Source organism: Rhinopithecus roxellana, chromosome 12, assembly GCF_007565055.1.
Source record: "Rhinopithecus roxellana isolate Shanxi Qingling chromosome 12, ASM756505v1, whole genome shotgun sequence".
Taxonomy (NCBI): domain Eukaryota; kingdom Metazoa; phylum Chordata; class Mammalia; order Primates; family Cercopithecidae; genus Rhinopithecus; species Rhinopithecus roxellana.
Window position 1 is genome coordinate 9,775,414 of NC_044560.1, and position 26,000 is coordinate 9,801,413.

General features: G+C 53.9%; 1 protein-coding gene across 3 annotated transcripts in view; it reads right to left on the reverse strand.

The window, feature by feature from the left end:
• Positions 1 to 26,000, reverse strand: part of KIF17 (kinesin family member 17) — a 54,729-nt gene that overhangs the window by 22,579 nt on the left and 6,150 nt on the right. For all 3 annotated transcript variants that reach the window (XM_030913776.1, XM_030913775.1, XM_030913777.1), the window contains exons 4-9: positions 24,300 to 24,489; positions 17,924 to 18,376; positions 12,042 to 12,151; positions 5,105 to 5,252; positions 2,336 to 2,892; positions 993 to 1,073 (exon numbers count right to left, since the gene is read on the reverse strand). In XM_030913776.1, coding sequence (XP_030769636.1) covers positions 993 to 1,073; positions 2,336 to 2,892; positions 5,105 to 5,252; positions 12,042 to 12,151; positions 17,924 to 18,376; positions 24,300 to 24,489 — 1,539 coding nt within the window. The remainder of the gene's footprint in view (positions 1 to 992; positions 1,074 to 2,335; positions 2,893 to 5,104; positions 5,253 to 12,041; positions 12,152 to 17,923; positions 18,377 to 24,299; positions 24,490 to 26,000) is intronic.

A 26,000-nucleotide genomic window follows, 5' to 3' on the forward strand; every position in this document is an offset into this window, starting at 1 on the left:
TTTCTTCTCTGCCAGCTCCCTGCCTCCACGGCCTCCCCCACCCCCCTGGCCTCCTTTTCCATCGCTGAGAAAGTCAAGGTCTTTCCAGCCATAGGACCTTGGCACTTGCTGTCCCCTCTGCTTGCTGCTTCCCCCCGTCCCTCCTTCACACCTGGGTCCCATCTCAGGGTCACTTCCTAGTCAGGGCTGCCCCGGCCGCTCCATCTACGCCCTGCTGAGAGTCTGCTGCAGGCCCTGTGTCCAGCCCACACTTGAGTCTAGATTGTCTTCTTCTCTATAAATGTGGGGAGATTTAAAGCCTCCTCTCGCTCTCCTGGGGCATTCAAACTGGGTTCCCTGATGGTGTCTTAGGGGCTACCAGCCCCGACCTGCAGCCCTTGTCCTTTACATACACTGGGCCTCAGTTGCTTTACACAAAGGGCACCAAGGCTGAGGAAGGTTTGAAAGCCACCATCTAGAACAACAGGCCTCTTTTTTTTTTTTTTTTTTTTTTGAGACGAAGTCTTGCTCTGTCGCCCGGGCTGGAGTGCAGTGGCCGGATCTCAGCTCACTGCAAGCTCCGCCTCCCGGGTTGACGCCATTCTCCTGCCTCAGCCTCCCGAGTAGCTGGGACTACAGGTGCCCGCCACCTCGCCCGGCTAGTTTTTTTGTATTTTTAGTAGAGATGGGGTTTCACCGGATTAGCCAGGATGGTCTCGATCTCCTGACCTCGTGATCCGCCCGTCTCGGCCTCCCAAAGTGCTGGGATTACAGGTTTGAGCCACCGCGCCCAGCTAACAGGCCTCTTTCACTCCATAAGATGATGATGGTTCCTCCCACTGCATACTGCCTGGTCTCGGGCCATGGGCCACAAGCCCGGGGAAGGCTGGGGTTGTTGTTCTCAGCTCATGGATGAGGAAACTGAGGCGCAGGGAGGGAGAAGACAAGCTGCAGTTTCCCAGGAAGTTGAAGAGAACCCCGTCCCCAACACGGAGGCCCAGGGAGGTACTCACAGGCCTGGGCGGGAAGTCATCAGCCGCCTCGGCTTCGGGTCTGGCATCCCTGGGCTCCAGCAGGTCTGTCAGCACGGGGGCCTGAGAGGAGAGGGGATGGGGGAGGAAGAAGGCTGATTTGGGCCAGAATCATCCTCTACTCCCTTACCCCTGGCCTCACTTCAACTCCCCAAGGCCTCCCACCACCCCCTACCCTCCCCTGCCTGTCACTCCTGAAAGAAGGAGCACAAAGTGGGGGAAGAGATGAGGGAGAGAACAGGGAAGAGAGGAAATGGGACAAGGGCTGCAAGTCAGGGTGTGTGGTGGGCTCCTGCTGTATGCCAGGAGCATTGCCTGCATCCACTCCACTGAAGCATCCTCGTTTTACAGATGAGGAAACCGAGCCCAGAAAGGTCACACACCAAGGAAGTGGTAGACCTGCGATCTCTCTCTCTAAATACACACACGGACACACACACACAAACACACACACACACACACAGGAAAGGAAAGGAAAGCAGAGAACAAAAAGAGAAGAAAATAGGACTCTTTTTTTCTTTGAGATGGAGTCTCACTCTGTCACCCAGGCTGGAGCACAGTGGTGCGATCTTGACTCACTGCAATCTCCGTCTCCCAGGTTCAAGTGATCCTCCTGCCTCAGCCTCCTGGGTAGCTGGGATTACAGGTGCACGCCACCACACCTGGCTAATTTTTATATTTTTAGTAGAAATGGGGTTTCACCATGTTGGCCAGGCTGGTCTTGAACTCCTGGCCTCAGGTGATCCACCCACCTCGGTCTCCCAAAGTTCTGGGATTACAGAAGTGAGCCAATGTGCCTGGCCAAAAGGAACATTTTTTAAAAACAAGAGGGTTGTTGAAAAGGGAGAAGATGTTGGTCAGGGGGCCAGATGAAGAGCAGTGTCCCAGAAGCCTCGCGGTCACTGAAAGGTGGCTGGATTCCCACAGACCCCCCGACCCAGCTCACTACGGAGCTCATGAGCCGGTGAGGGTTGCCCAAGACTCCGTCAGGCCTGGACACTCACTGTAACCATGGCAACTGGGCAAATGCCCTGTACAGCTGTCACCCCATCTGCAGAACAGGTGCCCACCTGGCATAACCTTGCACCTTGACCCCAACTTTCTTATTGAATTACAGAGCATGAGACAGAGCTTCTCCTTTCCCAACCCCTGGACACCAGTGCCCCTGAACCAGCCACCAGTGCCAGAGCCACAGCAGACACAGTGGAGCCACGGCTTGAGCAGCAGAGGCCGTGTGTGTGAACAGTGTGTGGACAGTGAGCTCCAGACCCCGGGCAAGCTCTGCCTGCTCAGTGTTCGATGGCACCAGGCATGACATCAGCTACCTGCACGGGGACCTTGGGGATGTCTGCCTGGGGTGCGTCTGTCCTGGCCACGGTGGAGGAGAGTCTGGCCAGCTTGGCTTCCACCTCGGCAAATGGGTCCCGCAGGCCTAGTAACCCCTGTAGGGGCACCTCCTGCGGCTCCTCTTCCGGGAGGTAGTTCTGTTCCCCCAGCGGGTGCCCAGCGGCCTCCTGCCCGAGGCACTCATCCAGGAAGTATCTGCTCCTGCACTCCACAGTGGGCATGGAGACCTCCGCGTTGGAGGGCTCCTCAGGCCCAGGGAAAGCCTGAGACACAGAGGTTTCTTCGAGCGAGGATGACTCACTGGAGCCCAGAGAAATCCCAGACTTGGAGGGTTCCACATTGGGCAGCTTCGCAAACCTGGAGGAAACCTCAGTCTTGGAGACGTCGTCACTGGGCAGAGTGTCGGTCATGGAGAAGACCTCGGGTTTCACCACTGTCTCATGCTGGAAAGCAGACGGGTACTCAGAGCTGCTGGCAAACTCGGCCCTGGACATGACCTCAGCCTTGTAGAGGACTTCCGCCTGCAGGACAGCCTCTGCAAAATGGAGAACTTCCTTCAGATTTTTAAAGGGTCAGAATGAGAGACCCTTCCATAGAAGGCGGTCCCAAGCCCAGTGTTTCGTTTCTTTATTTTTTTTGAGACAGAGTCTTGCTCTGTCGCCCAGGCTGGAGTGCAGTGGGACAATCTCGGCTCACTGCAAGCTCTACCTTCTAGGTTCACGCCATTCTCCTGCCTCAGCCTCCCCAGTAGCTGGGACTACAGGCACCTGCCACCATGCCTGGCTAATTTTTTTGTAGTTTTAGTAGAGACAGGGTTTCACTGTGTTAGCCAGGATGGTCCGATCTCCTGACCTCGTGATTCTCCCGCCTCAGCCTCCCAAAGTGCTGGGATTACAGGCGTGAGCCACCGTGCCCGGCCCAAGCCCATCATTTCTAAAAGACCAGCTTAAGAGTCAGAGCCTCCTAGGCCCTCCAGAGGCTGGCTATAGCCTGCCTGCCTTCCCATCTCTGCTCTTATCAGAACCCAAACCTACCGCCTCCCACCTCTTCCAGGAAGCCTTCCCTGACCAACACTGTGATTTCTCCATTTTCTGACCTCCACAGCCACTAAGTGCTGGGCTCTTACGGCACGCCCTGCCTTGGGACCACTCTTCACACACTGGCAGGCTTCCTGGGGCCTTGTTGCCTTCCAAGGCTGAGAGTTCAGCAGATTTCATGCCCAGGTGCCCTAGGAGCCCCCACTGGAGTGCCCAGCCCAGGGCTCTTGTCCACTGGATATGCTCGGTCCGCGAGAGCTAAATGAATGCTGTGGATGAATGTCAGAGCTCCAGAAGCCAAAGAGCAGCTGGAGGCCTCATATTCAATCCGGACTGCAGGGAACACTCCAAAGGGCAGAAAATGCTAGAATCGGCTCCCTCCTTTTCCTCTGGGTCTCCTCCGGGAGTGCGTCTCCCTTGCAGTGGAGACAGGGCTGCATTCACATGGACCCCTTAGTGCTCCGGCTCGGGGGGCTCCCTGCGCCTCATTCCTCCTACCCATTTCTTCATCACTGTGTCCCAGACCCCCGTCAGCGGGTCTTGGTATTTCCCTTTGCTGAAATATGGCATCCACTCCCTAGCTAAATGGCCTGGATCTCTCTCAGACTTGGTTTCCACATGGTTATGGGAAGATCCAGGGAGTCCTACCTCGCTGGACTGGGGAAAGAGAGGCTCAGTGAGAAGGTACAGGTAAAGCAGGTAAATTACCCGACACGTGGTAATGTGCAACAAATGGTACCGATGGTGCGATCAGTATCATCATCATTCCAGGCCTGGATTCTACACTATTCATGAGTGCTAGGAGGTCTGAACCTCCAAGCAGCATGCGTGTTTGACTGACACTGGTACAGCAGAACATCCTAGGGTGGCAAAAAGAAGACAAAAACTAAAGGCCAAGTGCAGTGGCTCACGCCTGTAATCCCACTTTGGGAGGCCAAGGCAGGTAGACTGCTTGAGCCCAGGAGTTCGAGACCAGCCTGGCCAACATGATGAAACCCCATCTCTACTGAAAACACAAAAATTAGCCAGGTGTGGTAGTGTGCACCTGTAATTCCAGCTACTCAGGAGACTGAGGCATGAGAATTGCTTAAATCCGGGATGTAGAGGTTGCAGTGAGCCAAGATCATGTCACTGCACTCCAGCCTGGGCGACAGAGCAAGACTCCATCTCAAAACAAAATTTTTTTTTTTTTTTTTTTTTTAAAGACAAAAACTTCCAGATAGGTAAAAATTTGTGGCTACTGATTAAATCCTTATTATGGGATGTGTTTGCTTTGGTAACAGAGAGGCTCAAAAGTAAGAGGAGAAAATGGAAAACACAGAAGTTAGGGGCAGGGGCTTGCCTCTACAGAAAGGGTGGTACTTCACAGCTCACAGTCAGCCTCGAGCTGGAGCCCAGCCCACGGCTAAGCCATCCCAGTGCAGTGTTGTGGGTGAGAACACTGGCTCTGGGGCCAGACTGCCTGGGTTCCAATCCTGGCTCTCCTTTATCAGCTGTGTGACCATGGGCAACTTACTTACCCTCTCTGTGCCTCAGTTTCCTCATCTATATAGTGAGCATAACTGTGGTACCTACCTTACCAGACCATTGTGAGGACAAAACAGACCTGAGCCTGGGGTGTAGAAAATGCTCTGTGATGCAGTTACTGCAGTGAGGCAGAAAGGAGGCCACCTTCCCTCGAGACAGCCTGGGGAGGCAAGGGGTGCCCACCTGTCTCCTTCCGCAGGTTCTCCTCCAGTGTGGACAGCCTGACATCATATGAGTTACGCATAGCAGTGATGTCTTCCTCCAGCCTGGCCCGAGACTCCTGCTCGGCCTTATAGTCGGCTTTCAGCCGGGCCAGGCGCTCTTCATACTCCTGGTGGGGAGGGGGGACCAGAGGGCAGGCAGCATTTTATCATCATTTTGAAACCCAGCTTTAGGTATTCCTTTGTTGTTATTCAAACAATACAGAACATATAAGTAAGCCAAGAGAATCCAACTGTACCACACTGTGATAATTACTTGCTAGTGAAGACCTTTCTAAACTGTTCTCAATGCTTTTTTGTTTTGTTTTGTTTTTGAGACAGGGTCTCACTCTGTCCCCCAGGCTGGAGTGCAATGGCATAATCATGGCTCATTCCAGCCTCAAACTCCCAGGCTCAAGTGATCCTCCTGCCTCAGCCTCCTGAATAGCTGGGACTATAGGCATGCCACCATCAGCTAATTTTAAAAAAAAAATTTTGTAGGGCAGGTGCAGTGGCTCACGCCTGTAACCCCAACACTTTGGGAAACCGAGGCAGATCGCTTGAGGCCAAGGTTTAAGACCAGCCTGGCCAACACGGCGAAACTCGGTCTCTACTAAAAATACAAAAGTTAGCCAAGCATGGTGGCGTGCCTATAATTTCAGTTACTGGGGAAGCAGAGGCATGAGACTGCTTGAACCTGGGAAGTGGGGGCTGCAGTGAGCCAAGATCATGCCACTGCTCTCCAGCCTGGGTGACAGAGTGAGACTCTGTCTCAAAAATAAAAATAAATAAAAAATTTCTAGAGTAGGGGTCTCACTATGTTGCCCAGCTTGTTCTCAAACTCCTAGACTCAAGTGATCCTCCCACCCCGGCCTCCCAAAGTGTTGGGATTACAGGCATGAGCCACCACACCCAGCCTCTCAGTGCTTCTTTTTTGTTTGTTTGTTTGTTTTTTGAGATGGAGTTTCACTCTTGTTGCCCAGGTTGGAGTGCAATGGCACAATCTCGGCTCACTGCAACCTCCACCCCCCAGGTTCAGGCGATTCTCCTGCCTCAGCCTCCCAAGTAGCTGGGATTACAGGTGTCCACCACCAAGTCTGGTTAATTTTTTTTTTTTTTTTTAGTAGAGACGGGGTTTCACCATACTGGCCAGGCTGGTCTTGAACTCCTGACTTCAGGTGATCCGCCAGCCTCAGCCTCCCAATGTGCTGGGAATAAAGGCATGAGCCACTATGCCCAGGCTGCTCAGTGCATTTTTAACAGATTAATAATATGTGCGTTTGTTTGCAATCTATTTTATCCACACAGCAATATATCAAGAACACCTTTCCATGTTGGCAAATACCTTTCTGCCCAATGGTCCGCAATCCATCAATGACAAAATATATTTTTATTCACCCACTTCTCTCCATCTTTGCTATCACTGCCAGCTCTCATCCAAACAGCCACCTGGTCCTCACCTCTACTCTCACTCTGGCCCCAACCTCTCTCTGACACAGCCATGGTGCCCATCCAGGTGTCTCCCCTGCTTAGGATCTGCTAATGGAATCCCATGTTCATGGATGAAATCTAAGCTCCTCAACTTGATCTGAGTCCCAAGTGATTTGGCCCTGCCTACCCCTCAACGGCTATGATGCACATTTGGGGCCCCTAGACAAACCCACTTCCTCCCTGCCCCAAGGCCTGTGCCCTGCTCCCTGGCAAGCACCTTCCCAGGCCTCAGCTTAGTAACACCCCTCAGAGAGGCCTTCCCTGACCATACTCTCAGAAACCCTCCTGCACTGCTCTCTGTCCCTTCCTCTATTGCTTTTTTTTTTTTTTTTTTTCCTGAGACAGAGTCTCACCCTGTCACCTGGGCTGGAGTGCAGTGGCTCAATTTCAGCTCACTGCAACCTCTGCCTCCCAGGTTCAAGTGATTGTCCTGCCTCTGCCTCCCAAGTAGCCTATTACATGCGCACCCCACCATGCCTGGCTAATTTTCGTATTTTTGGTAGAGACGGGGTTTTCAATCATTTCACTACCCCAGGATGAGGACTCCTGGGAGACAGCCAAGGGCAGGACACACTTGCCCGGGGAAGGGTGTGAACGGGTGTGACTGGGTGAATGGTGTGTGGATGGGTGTGAATGGGTGTGTGGTGTGTGAATGAGTGTGAACAGTGTGTGAGCTGTCTCAGCAGTGCCCCCTTCCTCACAGCCCTCCACAGCTGCTGTCTTCTGACACCAGGGCAAGGGCCGCCAGTTGCTTCTTTTCCTTCCTTGTGTCTCTTCTGTCTCTCCAGCTTCCTAGTAATCACACGAGCTGCTACTTCTGCCTGACCCATTGCTTCCTTCATGATAATCTCTACTTATTTGATTACAGGTTATTGTTGGTCTCCCCTACCAGAAGGCACCCTCCAGAGAGCAAGGACCATCCTGTCCTTTTTTGTTGTTGTGAGACGGAGTCTCGCTCTGTCGCCCAGGCTGGAGTGCAGTGGTGTGATCTCCGCTCACTGTAACCTCCACCTCCCAGGTTCAAGCGATTCTCCTGCCTCAGCCTCCTGAGTAGCTGGAACTACAGGTGTACACCACCACACCCAGCTAATTTTTTATATTTTTGGTAGAGACAGGGTTTCACCATCTTGGCCAGGCTGGAAGGACCATCCTGTCTTGTAACCTCAGAGCCTGCCAGAAGAGGGATTCAAGGAACACCTGTGGACCCAGTAAATGGCAGAACTGCAGGTTATGGGCATGCAACATATTCAGGCCTCTGACACACACGTCCCAAGAGAAGGGCAGGGCATTTATGAATTAAAGATAGTCTGGGACCCTTTGTCTTCTGGAGCCACTGCTGCCAGAGGCGCCTGCCACTGTAGTAAGCCAGAGAGAGGGGACAAGGACAGGGATGGGGTGGGCAAGCACCACGTCATACTCCCACATCTCCGGATCCCTTTGGCAAATACAAACTGGCATGGATAGCACTGATTTAGGCTCTTAGGGAGGGAGAGAAGGGGACGGAGAATAATTCAGATGTAACCGTGCATTCTTCAGTACATTTTTAGATACACTTGAACCTCAAAGTAATGCTCACAGTGTTACTGAGGCCCAGGGAGGTTCCATGACCAGGCAGCTCTTCAGAACCCTGCAGCCCTCTCCTCCACTGCCCCCTGCTCTCGCTGCCCTCCTCACCAGTTGGCGTCCCAGGACCCATGGCTAGAGTCAGTAAACATCCCTGACTCCCTCACCCAGCCCCTCTATTGTTTTCTCCCAGCACAGCCCTGACCCTGGTTAAACCCAGGCCTCACCTTAGCAATACATGGATGGAAACACACACATACGCACGCACACACATGCAGGCACACATGCACCCGCAGGCACTCATGCGCACACACACATGCACCCACAGGCACACATGCGCGCACACACATGCACACACACACATTCACACATGCACACACACACATTCACACACATGCACATGCAGGCACACATGCACCCGCAGGCACGCATGTGCACACACACGTGCACCCCACAGGCACACATGCACCCGCAGGCACGCATGCGCACACACACGCACACACACATTCACACATGCACACACATTCACACACATGCACATGCAGGCACACATGCACACATACATGCACACGCATGCAGGCATACATGCACACAAGCACACATGCACACAACACATGCATGTGCACAGCACCACCAATCTCCTTTTTTTATTAATTTTTAATTTTTTTTTGAGTCAGAGTCTCACTCTCTCACCCAGGCTGGAGTGCAGTGGCGCCATCTCGGCTCACTGCAACCTCCGCCTCCCAGGTTCAACCAATTCTCCTGCCTCAGCCACCCAAGTAACTGGGATCACAGGCACGTGCCATCATGCCCAGCTAATTTTTGTCCTTTTAGTAGAGACGGGGTTTCGCCATGTTGGCCCGGCTGGTCTTGAACTCCTGACCTCAAGGGATCCACCCCCCCCCCCCCCCCCCCCGGCATCCCAAAGTGCTGGGATTACAGGCATGAGCCACTGTGCCCAACCCCATTCTCACTTTTAAACACGGGACCTGAATCTCAGGAAGGTGGGCTTTCTACATGGCTGAGCCCACAGCCCCAGTCCCACCCTTTCCCTCTGTCTTCTCAACCCTCCTCTCCTCCCACATTCCTTGCCTGGTAAATCACAAAGAACAGGGAGGCACAGGACTCCCTCACCTTCCCGTCCAGCTGCAGGTCTACCCGGAATCTCCACTTCCTCTCAACCCACGCAGCACAGCTCCAGGACCTTGTGCTTGCAATCCGCCCCCTCCTTCCTGTACCTCGACTTCTCCCTCTGTGCTGGATAATTCTCGACAGTCTACAAGACATGCTCTCTTCCAATATTTAAAGCATGAAAAACCCTTCCTTGGCCCCACATCTCCCTCTGGCTACAGTGTCCAGCACTCAGCAAGCGCTCACAATATGCCTGTTAAGGTCTGAATGGCGGAGCTGACCCCCAACTCTTGCTCGGTACATGATACACAGCCTGTCAAGGAGAAGACGGCCCTTCATTTCATCCTCTTACATCCCTAAGCAGCAGCAGGAAAGACGCTATGATGCCTGTTCTGTAGATGAGACAGAGGCTCAGAGAGCACAAACAACCTGCCCAAGGTCACAGAGTCTATAAGGATGGACTTGCAGAAAGTGAAAGCTGGACGGACCCTAAGAATCTTCTGGTCCAAAGCCCTAGTTCAGACTAGGGACGGAAACCCGGCTCCCGGCCCGTGCCCTCTTCCCTACACAGAGGGGGCGCCTCCCTTTTCCTGAATGGTTCTGGAATAGAAAGGGAAACATGGTCCCAGGAGCACAGCAGGAGCTCAATAAATATGAGAGTTGAGACAAAGAACAAACGGGAGGGAGGAAGGAAGCAGGGATAGCAGAGGGGCGGGGGGCAGACATCTTCAACGCTTCCTGCAAGCATGGCTCACAGAAGAAACCTCAGGGTTTCTTGGAATCCTGGTGGCGGTGGCGTCAGGCAGCAGAACTCTGACGCAGTGTCCACTGGGACGCCCCACGAGGAGGAGGCAGGCGACCCCATCCCCAGGACAGAAGGCACCCCCATCCGTGGCTCTCCGGGGGCCCGCCAGGAATGGCGTCGCTTCTCCCTGGTGACCACCAGGGGGAGGCAGTGCCCTACTTACTGGAGAGTGGGGGCCGCCGGCCCCATCCGGCTTCCCGGGAAGGAAGCCTCCGTCCCCGTCCTGCACAACGCGCCCCACCCCTCCAACTGTGACCAAAGCCCCCGGGCTGCGACTCCATGTGTGACTCCCAGCCTCCGAACCCCCCTGTGCGACTCCATGCCCACTCCGAATTCCAGCAGGCTGACTTCTCTGGTTTCTGTGGGCTTATCTGAGCTCAGCCATCCCCCAGGGCCCGTCTTGCTAAAGCCTCCCCGGGAGCCTCCCCAGGGCTACAGGGAGGGACCTGACACCCGGGCTGGAAACCGCAGTGGAAGCAGAAAGGCAGTGCCCGCCGCAGAGCTCCCAGAGCCGGCAGGGCGGACGGCGTCCGCTGGGGGCACCATCGAGCCTCTCCCCAAACAGCACAGGCCCCGCCCGTCACGTACAGCACCGGAGGCTCTTGGATGGATTTCTCCCAGGCCTCTGGCCCACGGGACTGAGACCCCCACCAGTCCTTCTCCTGTCTGCCCCAGAGGCTGGGCCCCAGGTCCCCACAGCCGAACAGGGGCTTCCGAGACCTGAGGGCGGACCCGAATGGGAGGTCGTAGTTGAGTGGCAGGGGTCCAGCAGCGGACACATCCAGGCCCAGCCCCTGGATAGCTCGTCCCTGCCTGGCATCGGGTTCCAAATCAGGAAAAGCCAGGGCTCTAAAGGGACCATCAGGCCCGGCGCAGTGGCTCATGCCTGTAAACCCAACACTTCGGGAGGCTGAGGTGGGAGGATCGCTTGAGCCCAGGAGTTCAAGACCAGCCTAGGAAACATAGAGACCCCATCTCTACAAAAAAATTTAAAATTTAGCCAGGCGTAATGACATGCACCTGTGGTCCAGGCTACGTGGGAAGCTGAGGTGGGATGAGCACCTGAGCCAGGGAGTTTGAGGCTGCATGAGTTGAGATCGCACCACTATACTCCAGCCTGGGTGACAACAAGATGCTGTCTCAAAAATAAATAAGTAAATAAATAATGAATAAAGGGACTGCCCCATGTCAAACCCCACCGCACACTCAGGTCTGAGGATGCAGCATTTAGGCGGGAATCTCTGGAAACCAACAGAGCCTGGAGTCAGGGATGGAGCCAAAGGCAGGAGTGGGGAGGCCCCACCACGCCTGGCTGTGGAAGTCCCGCTCTGGGGACCAGCTCTGCCTTCGGAAATCAGGGGCATCATCTCACCCGTTGCTTCCCAGGGATGTTGGGAGGTACTCACATGAGAGGACCCAGGTGCCCCAGGTGACAGCTTTTTCCAGGAGGCCAACACCACACTCACCTGCTGGTCAAACGGGCTGCCTGGCTCTAAGACCCCGGCTTGTTGACGGCTGCTGCGGGACAGACTCCTCCCCACCCTGACTGCCTCGCCTCTGCACAGGCCATTTCCACAGCCAGGGAAGCCTTTTCTGCTTCCATCAATGCACAGCTACCCCTTCCTTCAAAACTGAGGGGAGAACATGCCCCTGGAGACGCCCCTGCACCCCTCTATTCTCACCATGCAGGCCCTGAGGTAGTATTGACTGCAGTCTGGAGTCAAGAACTCAAGTTGAAATCCTGGCTCAGACTCTTTGTTGTGTGACCTTGGGCAAGTCCTGGCATCTCTTTGAGCCTCAACTTTCTCAGGACCAACCCCAAGGTGAAGGTACAGTGATACGGCATTGGACCCCAGCGGCAGCTCTGCCCTTGTTGCTGGGCCCCACCTGCCTGCCCCTTCTCCATGTTCCCACCCAACTTGGATCTCACCTCCCGGATCAGCTGCTTCTCGGCCTCCATGTCATGCTGGATCACAGGCGGGGGCAACAGCTTCTCCTCCACCTGCACAGGGTCTGGGGGCACCTGCCTGCACAGCAAGGCTGGAGGAGAAACAGAAATTAGCAGCCAGGACAAAGGGCAGATGGTGGAATTAAATGGAAATCTGTAAAAAGACGACCTCATGGTCATTCAAAAAGACTTTAAAGTATTGAGCTTATTTCAAACACATCTCCATGTAAAAGGCTGTTAGTCACCCAACAAATATTTATGGAGCACCTCGATGTTCTAGACGCTGAGGATGCGGCACTGAACAAAGACAAAACTCCACACCCATGCTGAGTTTTCCACTGGGAAAAAGAGGAGAAAGGCAGATGGACAAGGTGAAATGCCTCGTGGTGGTGTTCAAGGCCCTCTCCACTTGAGCCCTGCCTGACCACCTCCCATCAAAATAAATAAGCAAAATGGGTAACACGTTACAAGGTGATGTGCACTGAGAAGAAAAAGCAAGTAGGGAAGGTGCTTGGGAGTTAGAAGCAGTTAGAAGGGTTGCAATTTATTTACTTATATATTTATTGAGACAGGGGCTTGCTCTGCCACCCAAGCCAGAGTGCAGTGGTGGGATTATAACTCACCGAGGCCTCCAATTCCTGGGCTCAAATGATCCTCCCAGCTGAGCCTCCCCAGTAGCTGGGACTAGACACACACCACCATGCCCAGCTAATCTTATTTTATTTTTTTGTAAAAATGGGGTCTCACCATGCTGTCCAGACTGGTCTCAAACTCCTGGGATCAAGCAATCTTCTCGTCTCAGCCTCCCAAAGTTCTGGGATTAAAGTGTGAGCTGCCTTGCCTGGCCCAAGTTGCCATTTAGTGTGTTAGGCCGGGCACAGTGTCTCATGTCTGTAACCCCAGCACTTTGGGAGGCTGAGGCGGCGGATCACTTGAGGTCAGGAGTTCAAGACAAGCCCGGCCAACATAGTAAAACCCCGTCTCTACCAAAAAATACAAAAATCAGCCGGGCATGGTGGCAGGAGCCTGTAATCCCAGCTACTCAGGAGGCTGAGGCAGGAGAATTGCTTGAACCGGGTGGGCAGAGGTTGCAGTGAGCTGAGATGGTGCTATTGCACTCCAGCCTGGGCGACAGAGCGAGACTCCATCTACAAAAATAAATAAATAAATAGCTTATTTATTGAAGGCCTTTTAGTCAAGGCATGAAGGAAGCAGCAAGGAGAGGGCAGGCACAGGAGGAGCTTGCTAGACGGGGGAGTGGTGAGTGCGAGGGTCCTGAGGCAGTTGTGAGCCTGCACTGTTCCTGGCCCAGCCAGGAGGCCAGTGTGGCTGGAGGGGAGGGAGTGATGGACAGGACAGGTAGAGAAGTCCAAGAGGGATAATGCCAGATTGTGAGAGCTGTGGAGGGCCGGGTGAGGGCTTTGGCTGTGACTCTGGATTGAACGGAGCAGGTGTGCACAGGGCAGTCACAGGCCTTGCATTTGAACAGGCTCTCCCTGGCTGCTGCGTGGAGAGTGCACTGAGGGGAACCAGAGCAGGCGCTAGGAGACCCGTGGTGGGTGGTGCAGAAACTCAGGCTAGAGGGCAGCAGTGTACAGGCTGTAGCCAGTGTTTTCTTTTTCTTTTCTTTTTTTTTTTTTTTGAGATGGGGTGTTTGCTCTGTCACCGAGGCTAGATGCAGTGGTATAATTTCGGCTCACTGCAACCTCCCTCTCCCAGGTTCAAGTGATACTCCTGCCTCAGACTCCCGAGTAGCTGGGACTACAGGTGCACACCACCACGCCCGGCTAATATTTTCTATTTTAGTAGAGACGAGGCTTCACCATGTTGGCCAGGCTGGTCTCAAACTCCTGACCTCAAGTGATCTGCCCACCTCGGCCTCCCAAAGTACTAGGATTATAGGCATGAGCCACTGCACCCGGCCAGGCTGTAGCCAGTTTTGAAGGTGGAGGTGGCAGGAGCTGCTGACCAACTGGATGTGGATTTGAGAGAAAGTGAGAAGCCAGGGGTGACCCCAAGGTGCCTGGTTTGAACACCCGAGTTGCCGCCATCAGCTGTGGGGGGGAAGCATGCCTAGCAGATTTGGGGGCCCATCGAGTTGACAATGGGACATGTTGGGTTTGAAATGCTTATTACACAGCTGCAGATTCAAATCCGGAATTCAGGGGACATGGATAGTATGTTTTACTTTTTTTCTACATTGCATGATGTTCTGTTATCTTGAAGGACTTGCTGGGCAGGATTAGACTGCCCTTCAGGGCTAGACAATTCCTAGAAACTGTAAACCACGAGTCAGTGAGTCCATCTTTGGTATATAAACCAGCCAAGCCCGAGTCCACACCCCAAGCCACTTGCTGTATATAACTCTCACACCAGGCCAAGATTCCCCCTGCCCTGAACAGACCCAGGGCCAGGCACAGACAACAAGGAACAGCCCCTTGACCCAAAAACCTACCAGAATTATTCAAATCACCTGGTCCCAACCGCCTCCCAGGCCCTGCCGTGCTTTTCCCACAGGAAGCCCAGTAAAGGCTGTGGCCCGGGCCCCACTCCCTTCTCCCTCCAGACCAATGCTGGTGCTTCCCTATGGCCCTGTGGGCGTGATGGACCCCGGGTTCCCAGGAGCACTGTGAGTCACAGTGAACTTTCCTTTCAGTGGCGCTGACCTCTCTGTGCTGTCACCCAGTCACCTTTATAAATTAAGACACGAGGCTGGGCGAGGTGGCTCGTGCCTGTAATCTCAGCACTTTGGGAGGCTGAGGTGGGCGAATCACGAGGTCCTGATCAAGACCATCCTGGCTAACACAGTGAAACCCCATCTCTATCAAAAATACAATTAGCTGGGCATGGTGGCGCGTGCCTGTAGTTCCAGCTACACGGGAGGCTGAGGCAGGAGAATGCCCTGAACCCGGGAGGCAGAGGTTGCAGTGAGCCGAGATCGCGCCACTGCACTCCAGCCTGGGCAACAGAGCAAGACTCCGTCTCAAAAAAAAAAGACACGAACACAAATTGCGTGGCCAGGCTGTGGGGTGCATGTGGGGAAGTCGGGAGCGCAGGTGAAGCCACCTTAGCAGCGAATGCAGAGAGAGGACAGCAGAGGACCAGCCCAGGACAGCCCAGGGTTAGGAGACCAGGGAGCAGGGAGGACTTGCCCCTGGGAACTGAGGACAGGTGGGTGGGGAGGCAGGAGGGGACTGAGGGCAGAGGGCATACGGGGAGCCAGGGCAGAGGGCATGTAAGAAGCAAAGTTCTCATGAAGGGAGGGGTCTGCTGAGCCAACTGGTGCTGAGGCGGCAAGGTGAGGCCTGCCCCAGGACAGTCACTGCGCTCCACAACAGGAGGCCATAGGTGACAAGGACAGCATCAGTGGGCCAGGACAGGGCCTGCCTGGGTAGGGGCGAGAGAGAGTGGAGGGAGAGAAACTGGGACTGGTAAAAGTAGATGGATTTTTCAAGTTTTGTTGAAACAGAAAAAGAGGGATATGCTAGAGGGAGAACAAGGGCTAAGGGAGAAATGTCTAAAGTGAGTCCTGGGCGGGGCAAACACAGGCAACTTTGGGTCAGGCACGCCTGGTCTCAAGGCCCGGCTCCAAAGTGAAGGCAGCACGCATTGTCTCTGGAGCCCACCGTGCCAGGCCTCGTGCTGAGCCCACACATGCATGATCTCAGGCAATTTTCCCAGTTGCCTCACAGCACACACAAGGTGGGTATCGCTATGATGTTCCTTTTACAGATGAAGAGACTGAGGTTCTCAGTGGCTGAGTTGCTTGTCTGCGGAGCTGGGAGGTGAGCCGGTGATAACTGCTCAGCCCTCAGCTATCCACCCAGCACCACCCCAGTCACTCTGCTGGCTAGGCTCCTTGCTCCTCATCCAGGGAGAAGGGATGCTAGCAGCCTCTACCCTGGGGGCTGCCTCCGTCACCACTGGAAGGCTGCATAGGTGTCAGCTGCTGGGTGCGGGGGCCGCAGGCCTAGCCTCCCCCACTCCCTCCTGGTACCCTCACCATTCTTGTCTTCCCCCTTACCAATCTTGGGAGTGAGTAGGGTTGGGGTGACGAGTAGGGAAAAAGGAGGAAGGCAGATGGCTGAGGTGGAATGCCTTGCAACGGTGTTCAAGGCCCTGTCCACCCCAGTCCTGCCTGACCACCTCCCATCACCCAAGGCAGCCCAGCAGAGGGCTTTGTAGTTCCCCAAATGCACCTTAGAGTTCTGCGCATCTCTGCACACACTGGACACTCTTATCCTAACAAGGAAATTTCTCCTCTTCCAAGACTTTGCTCAACTACTGCCTCCTCCGGGAAGCCTTCCCTCACTGACATTATCCCACCACAGACAGACCTGGCTGACCATGCACTCCTTTCTGCCCTGTACAGCTGTCTGCCCTAGAGTGTGTCAGGTTGCATGTGATGGTCTGCTGGAGTGTCCTTCTTCCTCAGGAGATTAGGTACCCCACAAGGCACAGCCTGCATCTGATTCATCTCTGTGTATCCAGTACCCAGCACAGGTCCACACACAGAGGAGCAGCTCAGGGAACCTTGAATGGATGGATGGGCAGGCGAGTGGAAAAATAGATAAAAGAATGGATGATAGGATGGAGTGAATGAATGGGTGGATATATGGATGATAGCGTGGATGGGGTGGGTGATTAGAATAGGTGAATGGATGGGTAGATAAAATGAATGGAAGATGGGTAGGTGGGTAGATAGAAGGAAGGATGGAGATGGATGGATGAATGGATGAGTGGGTGGATGGATGGAAAGATGGATGGGAGATGGAAGGATGGAAGGAAGAAAGGAAGAAAGCATCTCTGGATGAATAGATGAGTGGATGAAAGGAAGATTGATGAATGGATGGATGCATGAACAAATGGATGGAAGGAAGGATCAATGGATGAATGGACGCATGGATGGATGACAGATGAATGGACGGAAGAAAGAAAGGAAGGGTCAGTGAATGGATTGATGGATGAATGGATGGGTGGGTGGGTGGCTGTGTAGACGGATGGATGGAAGGAAGAAATGGATTGATGGAATGGAGGGAGGGATGGGTAGATGGAAGGATGGAAGGATCAATGGATGGATGGATGGATGGATGGATAGATGTATAGGTGGGTGAGTGGATGGGTGGATGGGGGACTGTGCAGATGGATAAATAATGGGGTGGGTAGGAAGGTGGGTAGGTGGACGAAAAGGTGGGTGGATGAATGGGTAAATGGGAGGATGGGCAGATGGGTGGATGACTGGGTAGGTGAATGGGTGTGTGTAGAATGAATAGATGGAGAGGAAAGTGGGTGGGAGGGGGATGAATGGACAGACAGACACAAGGTTTTTTGTGTTCCCTTCCCTAAGAGCTTCTGAGATAAAAAAAAATCTTAAGACTCCTTCAGTTCCAAAGCCCCTTCAGGCCAATGCTCCAGGTGTGGATTTCCACCTGCCAGGTGACAGGCAAATGCCGGGGCGCACAAGCTGCTATAACAAGGTGCCCGTGAAGAGCAGATGCGGCTGTGGGGAGCGAGTTGCCAGCCGCTGAGCAGCGAACACGCATTGCGACAATGCCACGGACAGCAGCAGACGGGGGGGTGGGGGTGGGGTGGGGATAATGGATGAGCAGATCAGAGGCGGGGAGTGGGCGACAGCCTGCATCAGATGGGACAGGCCAGACAGACTGCCCTCCTCCCAGGGCACTAACAAGCAGATACCATCTGGGCCGTCTCCAACCAGGGCCCTGCGCTCACATGGGGCTGAGGGGCGGGAGGATGCCGCTGCCACTGTCTTTTAGATGGGAAGTTGGAGGCGAGAAAACGGAGGGGAGGAAGTTTTCTCCTGGGGACCTGGCCCTCCCGCCACTACCCCAACGTGGTCCCACCTGACAGGCTGCTGGGGCTCATCTGCTGTGTCAGGATGGCCTTGAGCTTTTTGATCTCCTCCTGGTACTCGCGAAGCAGCGCATCCTTGGGGTCCTCATTGATGCGTGGCTTGTTCCTGATGTTCTTGGCCCGGTTGGCGTAGCGCAGTGTGCTGAGTGTCTCATCGTAGTTGTTGTCCGCAGGCGACAGGCAGGCCACCATCAGCGTCTTGGTGTTGCCACCCAGTGAGTCCTGCAGCAGCCGCGTCAGCTTTGAGTCACGGTAGGGGATGTGCTTACAGCGCCCGTCCACCAGCGCCGAGATGACGTTGCCCAGCGCCGACAGCGACAGGTTGATCTTGGTGGCCTCCTTGAGCCGCTCGCCCGTGGCCCCGGTCTTGGACTGCCGCTCGCTGCCCGCCAGGTCCACCAGGTTCAGCTTGCCCGCCCGGAGGTGGTCCTTGCCCCGCTCATCTGCAGACAGACCAGGCAGAGGGGCGAGGGCCTTGGGTGAGCCCTATGTATCGAGGGCAATCAGTACCAGGCACTGGGTGCTCAATGTCTGCCCACCGAGGGTTTCCCCTCAGCTGCACAGGAGCCTCAGGAAGCAGGTGCTATTATTGGGCTCATCTTACAGATGGGTAAACTGAGGCTCAGAGAGGGCATGGAACTTGCCCAAGGTCACACAGCTGCTAAAAGCTATAGCCACCATCAGAACCCAGGGCAGGCTGTCTCCAGGAGCAGGGGCTGGAGTTGGAGACCATTCTGAGTGCAACAGGGCCTCTGGCTGCCACAGCAGCTCCTGAAGGCTTCCTGCAAGGTCAAAGGTGGAGAAGGACAGGGGTGTGGCTGGATCGCCAGGGAGTTATGTCACTCAACACAGAAAACATCTGCTTTGGAGACTCCTGGACCCGGTTCCCAACCCAGTCCTGTCTTCTCCTTGCTGTGTGGCAGTAGCAGAGCCACCTATCTCCCAGATTCTCAATTCCCCACATCAACAAAATGAGACCCCACTAGGGTTTGTGAGACAAAGTGGCAGATGTCAGAAGCCACGTTTGCTCTTTTCCACTTGCCAGCATAATCAGCTCACAAAGCCACTGCCTCTGTGCCAACGTGCAGAGCTGTGCAGAGCTCCGCAGATATGCTTTGAAGACAAAACCGAATGGAGTCTACAGTTCCCCACGTCTCTGGCTGAGTCACCACCTCACTTAAAGACAGACCCTAGGCCATGCCTTTTCCTACACATGAGATAATGTCTGCCAGGGTTTGTGAGGAAGCCTCTGGAATCTATCCCCAGATGTGCTCTTGCACCCAAACCTTGATGTGATTCTGAGCAAGTCAGATGCGATTCTGCAGGTGCTGCCTTCACCACCTGTATATAAACTGTGACCTGAAATACTGACAGAGCCGCTCTGGGCTGTAGGCCCCAGTCTATTATCCTCAGTAGGACATCTCTTTTTATTTTTATTTTTATTTTTTTTTTGAGACGGAGTCTCGCTCTGTCGCCCAGGCTGGAGTGCAGTGGCCAGATCTCAGCTCACTGCAAGCTCCGCCTCCTGGGTTTACCCCATTCTCCTGCCTCAGCCTCCTGAGTAGCTGGGACTATAGGCACCCGCCACCTCGCCCGGCTAGTTTTTTCTGTAGTTTTTAGTAGAGACGGGGTTTCACCATGTTCGCCAGGATGGTCTCGATCTCCTGACCTCATGATCCGCCCGTCTCGGCCTCCCAAAGTGCTGGGATTACAGGCTTGAGCCACCGCGCCCGGCCTTTTTTTTTTTTTGCCTTTGGGACAGGATCTCACTCTGTTGCCCAGACTGGAGTGCAGTGGTGCAATCCTAGCTCAATACAGCCTCGAACTCCTAGGCTCAAGCAATCCTCCTGCTTCAGTCTCCCGAGTAGCTGGGACTGAAGGTGTACATCACCACACCTGGCTAATTTCTTTCTTTCTAGAGATTGCGTGTCCCTATATTGCCCAGGCTGGTCTCAAACTCCTGGTCTCAAGTGATCCTCCTGCCTTGGCCTCCCAAGGTGCCGGGATTGCAGGCGTGAGCCGCCGTGCCAGGTTTGTTAATTTTTCTTTAGTTGACAGGTTGGTGGGGTCTGGAGAAGTAAACAGCGCATTTGTAGCCAGCCGGTTCTTTAGGCTATTAAAAAACAACAGGCTGGGTGTGGTGACTCACGCCTGTAATCTCAGCACTTCGGGAGGCCAAGGCAGGTGGATCACCTGAGGTCAGGAGTTCAAGACCAACCTAGCCAACATGGTGAAACCTTGTATCTACTAAAAATACAAAAAACAGCCAGGCATGGTGGCACATGCCTGTAATCCCAGCTACTCGGGAGGCTGAGGCACAAGAATTGCTTGAACCTGGGAGGCGAAGGTTGCAGTGAGCCGAGATTGTGACACTGCACTTCAGCCTGGGCGACAGAGCAAGACTCTGTCTCAAAAACAACAACCACAGGCCAGGGGCAGCAGCTCACACCTGTAATCCCAGAACTTTGGGAGATGGGCAGATTGCTTGATCCCAGGAGTTCGAGACCAGCCTGGGCAACATGGTGAAACCCCCTTCTCTAACAACAACAACAAAAAAATTAGCCAGGGCAGGGCGCGGTGGCTCACGCCTGTAATCCCAGCACTTTGGGAGGCCGAGGCGGGTGGATCACGAGGTCAGAAGATCGAGACCATCCTGGCTAACATGGTGAAACCCGTCTTCACTAAAAATACAAAAAATTAGCCAGGCATGGTGGCGGGCGCCTGTAGTCCCCGCTACTCGGGAGGCTGACACAGGAGAATAGCGTGAACCTGGGAGGCAGAGTTTGCAGTGAGCCAAGACTGCACCACTGCACTCCAGCCTGGGCGACAGAGCGAGACTCTGTCTCAAAAAAAAAAAAAAAAAAAAAAAATTAGCCAGGTGTGGTGGTGCATGCCTGTGGTCTCAACTATTTCAGAGGCTGAGGTGGGATGATCACCTGAGCCTAGGAGGTTAAGGTTGCAGTGAGCTGTGATCATGCCACTGCATTCTAGCCTGGGCAACAAAATAAAACCCTGACTCAGAAGAAAAAGAAAAGAAAACATAAAAAAACCACACCAAAAACAGCTGGGTGTGTAGTGTCGTGTGCCTGTGGTCCCAGCTACTCAGGAGGCTGAGATGGGAGGAATGCTTGAGCCCAGAAGTTCAAGGCTACAGTGAGCTATGATTGCACCACTGCACTCCAGCCTGCGTGGCAGAGTGAGACCCTGTCTCTAAAAATAGGACAGGAAGGAACCTGGTGCTGCCCCTTTGGGAAGCTCTTTGCAGAACGGAACAGGAGCCTTAACCATGTGTGTTATCTTTGCTCCAGGACTCCATTCCAGGGAACCGAGTCTGAGGAAATGACTCTCAGATAAGAAAAAGCTTTGTGCACACAGATGTCCATCATGGCATGACTTCCAGCACGGGGAAACTGGAAACCACTGATCAAGGACCGGCTGGAAAAGGGCATGAGCCAGGCCACTACACATGGTCATGAAGACACGGTGATAGTAACATGCAGAAATGCTTAGTGATGGCAAGGGAGATGAAACCAGGGGAAACCATGGCATAAGATTTCAGTTGTGTTTAAAACATTCATAAGGCCGGGCGCGGTGGCTCAAGCCTGTAATCCCAGCACTTTGGGAGGCCAAGACGGGCGGATCACGAGGTCAGGAGATCGAGACCATCCTGGCTAACATGGTGAAACCCCGTCTCTACTAAAAATACAAAAAACTAGCCGGGCGACCTGGCGGGCGCCTGTAGTCCCAGCTACTCGGGAGGCTGAGGCAGGAGAATGGCGGGAACCCGGGAGGCGGAGCTTGCAGTGAGCTGAGATCCGGCCACTGCACTCCAGCCTGGGCGGCAGAGCGAGACTCCGTCTCAAAAAAAAAAAAAAAAAAAAAAAAAAAAAAAAAAAAAAAAAAAAAATAAAACATTCATAGGAAGAAAAGGATCAAAAGAAAATATGGGCTGGGCGCAGTGGCTCATGCCTTTAATCATGCCTGGGAGGCTGAGATGGATTGCTTGAGTCCAGGAGCTTGAGACCAGCATGGGCAACATGGCGAGATCCTGTTGCTACAAAACATAAAAATTAGCTGGGTGTGCTGGTGCATGCCTGTAGTTCCAAGCTACTTGGGAGGCTAAGGTGGGAGGATTGGTTGAGCCTGGGAGACCAAAGTTGCAGTGATCTGAGATTACACCACTGTACTCCAGCCTGGGCAACAGAGCTGTCTCAAAAAAAAAAAAAAAACAAACAAACAAACCAATGTGTATATATGTGTGTGTATATATATTGTATATTTATATATAAATAAACATAATATAAAGAATTATATTATAAATATAAATAATTATTATATATTAGTATAATGCTTAAATGTTAGTGGTGTTTAGGTGTCAGAACCATGAGTAACTGTTCCCTACCATTCCCTACTTTCTTTTTTTTTTTTTTTGAGACGGAGTCTTGCTTTGTCGCCCGGGCTGGAGTGCAGTGGCCGGATCTCAGCTCACTGCAAGCTCCGCCTCCCAGGTTTTACGCCATTCTCCTGCCTCAGCCTCCGGAGTAGCTGGGACTACAGGCTCCCGCCACCTCGCCCGGCAAGGTTTTTTTTTTGTATTTTTAGTAGAGACGGGGTTTCACCGTGTTAGCCAGGATGGTCTCGATCTCCTGACCTCGTGATCCGCCCGTCTTGGCCTCCCGAAGTGCTGGGATTACAGGCTTGAGCCACCGCGCCCGGCCCCATTCCCTACTTTCTTACCATCATCACTGAGCTCACATTATTTTATAAGGTGAATGTGCAACCAGCCTGCCTCATCCTTCAAACCTTCCTGCAAAGACCAAGAGGTGCCCCCCCCAAAACCCGCTCCCCCCTCCTCCCTCCTGATCTGTCCTCAGTTGCCCTGGTCTCTGCGCCTCCCCAAGCTGCAGCATTGAGGCTGTGACCACGCTGGTCCCAGCCTTCCCCATATCAGCACCCCCGGGACACTGAGACTCATGGCCTCATACCCAAGCAAGCAATGGGGCTTGGCCCAAGGCCAGGTCACCACACCGGTTGGGCAATATGTCCAGGAGGTTCCATCTACCCAGGCCTTGACCCTGGGTAGTGCAGTGGTGCGATCTCAGATCACTGCAACCTCGGTCTCCCGGGCTCAACCAATCCTCTCACCTCAGCCTCCCAAGTAGCTGGGACTGTAGGCATGCACCACCACACCCAGCTAATTCCTGACCCTGATTCCTGGGTCAGGGATCTCTCCAGAATTATGTTCCCAGTTGGGCTGAGGCCACCTCCTGCCCCACTGCTCTTTGGAGTTCTAGTCATGATGGACCACAACTTGGAGGCAGCTGCAGTATTCATGGGAAAACCCAGACATCAGGGAGACCGGGTCCAAATCCCAGCGCCACCAGTTAGCGGCAGTAAGACCTTGAACAAGCAAATCACTTTCCCTCTCAGAGCCTCTGTTTCCTCATCTATAAAATGAGGATTCTAGTGCCTGTCTCTAAATGGAATGAAAGGTATAAAGAGTTTGGCACTGCAGATGGCCAATAGGGGCCCCCAAATAAACATGGGTTTCTTTCCTTCCTCTTCGCTTTCTCAGAAGCTCTTCCAGAAAAAAATAATAATGAGATGACTGAGGAGTAGAGAACGTTAGAGAGAGAGAGGAGAATCCACAGGGTTGGAGTGACACACACTCCAGAGGAAGACCCCGGGATAGAAGCTGGGCTCTGATGCTAGTTCCTAGTTGTGTGACCTCAATTTCTTCATCTGTAAAATGAGGATGATTCAGTATCCACCTCATGGGAGTGCTGAAGGAGTAAGTAAGACAATGCACACACATTACCTGGCATATTGGCTGGGCGCAGTGGCTCACGCCTGTAATCCTAGCAATTTGGGAGGCCAAGGCGGGAGGATTGCTTGAGCTCAGGAGTTCAAGACCAACCTGGGCAACATAGCAAGACCCCATCTCTACAAAAAATTAGCCAGGCATGGTGGTTTACCTGTAGTTCCAGCTGCTCAGGAGGCTGAGGTGGGAGGACCACCCGAGCCTGGGAGGCAGAGGTTGCAGTGAGCCGAGATCACCACTGCACTCCAGCCTGGGTGACAGAGTGAGACCTTGTCTCAAAAAACAATAAAATAAATAAAAATTGTCTGGCACACAGTAAGTGCTCAATGTTGACTCCCAGTGTTACTGTCGTTGCTGCTGCTTATTCTGGGAACACGGTCCCAGCATCCCAAGGATCCTCTTGGGTTTCCTCCAGGCTGTTAGAGCATCTCTTCCCACTTTCCAGGGGCTCTTGCGACCCCGAGAGGTGGCATGCCTTGGCTAGTGGTAGTGGAAGTGTGGCTGGGTCATCTGTCACCCCGCCCCCTCTGCAGCAGCTCGCATACCCACAGCAGACATCTCGATGCTGATGGTGAAGATGGAGTGGGAGCGTGAGGAATCCTTGTTCATCAGCGTGTAGCCGACTGAGCGGTTCTTCCAGCCAGTCTCCATGATGTGCTCACACTGGGCCACGCTGTGCACTGTGTGCATGGACAGCCCCTTCACGTACACGCCCTTCTCTGGGTGCTCCTTCAGCTGAGGGAAGAGAAACGGGTCAGGGGTGGAACCTCCAGCCCCCAAGGGTTAGGACCAGGGATGGTCAAGGAACCAGAGAGAAGGGCCCCATGCGGACCGCCCTTGCCCTCCTGCAGTGCAGGCTGGCACCTCACACGCCTGTCACAGGGAGGGGTGCGTTCCAGGCTCAGCCAGCCTCAGACCTACCCCTGCCTCCTACTTGCTGTGGGACCTTCAGCCAGTGACAACCTAAGCCTCAGTTTCCACATCTGTAAAATGGGCATGAGACAGCTATCTCACAGGGATATGGGGAGGAATCCGTAAAATAAGGCACATACAATGCTTAGCATGGTGCCAGCACCTAAGTGCCCCATAGATGCCAGCCACCGTTAGTGCTATGATTGCAAAGGCGGTTTTCCGTCAGGGAGCTTCAGATCCCAGGGGCTGTGCCTGTCGCTACCCATGAGCCCCGAGTGCTGTCTCCTTTCGCCCTGTTGCTAGGGCTCCATATCCCCTCCGCCGTGGCTCTAGAACAACAGGAATATCCCCAAACCCTCAGATCACAGGTGAGGCCACTAGCTGCCCAGAACCCCACAGGCTCACAGCCCGGAGGCCACCAGCCCTCAGGGCGATGGCAGCAGTAAATTAATTTATCTGCTGGCTCCCTGCTGGTTTTCCAGGCAGCAAAGTCACTTTGTTGCAGACACAGAGCGGTGAAATGCAGTATTTTTCAAGTGTGAGAGGAAATAAAACCACTCTGGCACAAGAGCAGAATGAATGAGGACAAAATGCATTAGTCTGCCAAGTGGCCCTGAGGGTCAGAGCCACAGGAGGCTCAGCTGCTTTGCTCCCAGTAGCTTTAGGGGGGTCCCAGGTGGGCTCAGGCCCCTGCTGTGGGAGGGGTGTGGGTGGGGGTCAGGGGTGGTCCTATCTGCTGCAGCGTGGAAAAACAGCCAAGCCCCACCAAGGGACTGGGCTTCATGGAATAGAAGAGTAACTGACACCCAGAAAGGAGAAGGTGAAGGTCACAGCTGATGGAAGGCTCCAGGGGCAGGGCACAGAGATAGGCCGGAGCATCCTGCAGTGGCTGAAGCTTGAGATGACAGAGGGTGGGTCTTGGCCCAGGTGGCAGCTGTGAGGAGGGAGCTCAGAGGATGGAGCTGCGTGTGGCCGGAGGGCACCCCGTTCTGTGACTTGCTGGTTGGGGAAGTTAATTTGCCTCTCTAGGTCTCAATTTTCTCTTCCGTAAAATGGGGATGATAACTCCTATTTCTACAAGATCATTATGAGGATTAGGAAGAGAACAGATCTAAAAAAAAGTTCTGTGGGTACTCAGCAGGGGCTCAGTTACAAAAAGGATGAGGTCGCTATCTCGGGCCTGAGCAACCCGAGGAGACAACCCGTCACCCAAGAGGTCTCCTGCCACGAGATTTTCCAGCCCAGGAAGGCTCCCTGCTCCCAAACTTGTGACGGCCTCAGGGGTCCTCCCTCCACAGCACTCCCAACCTCACTCCACCCCCGACACCTGGGGA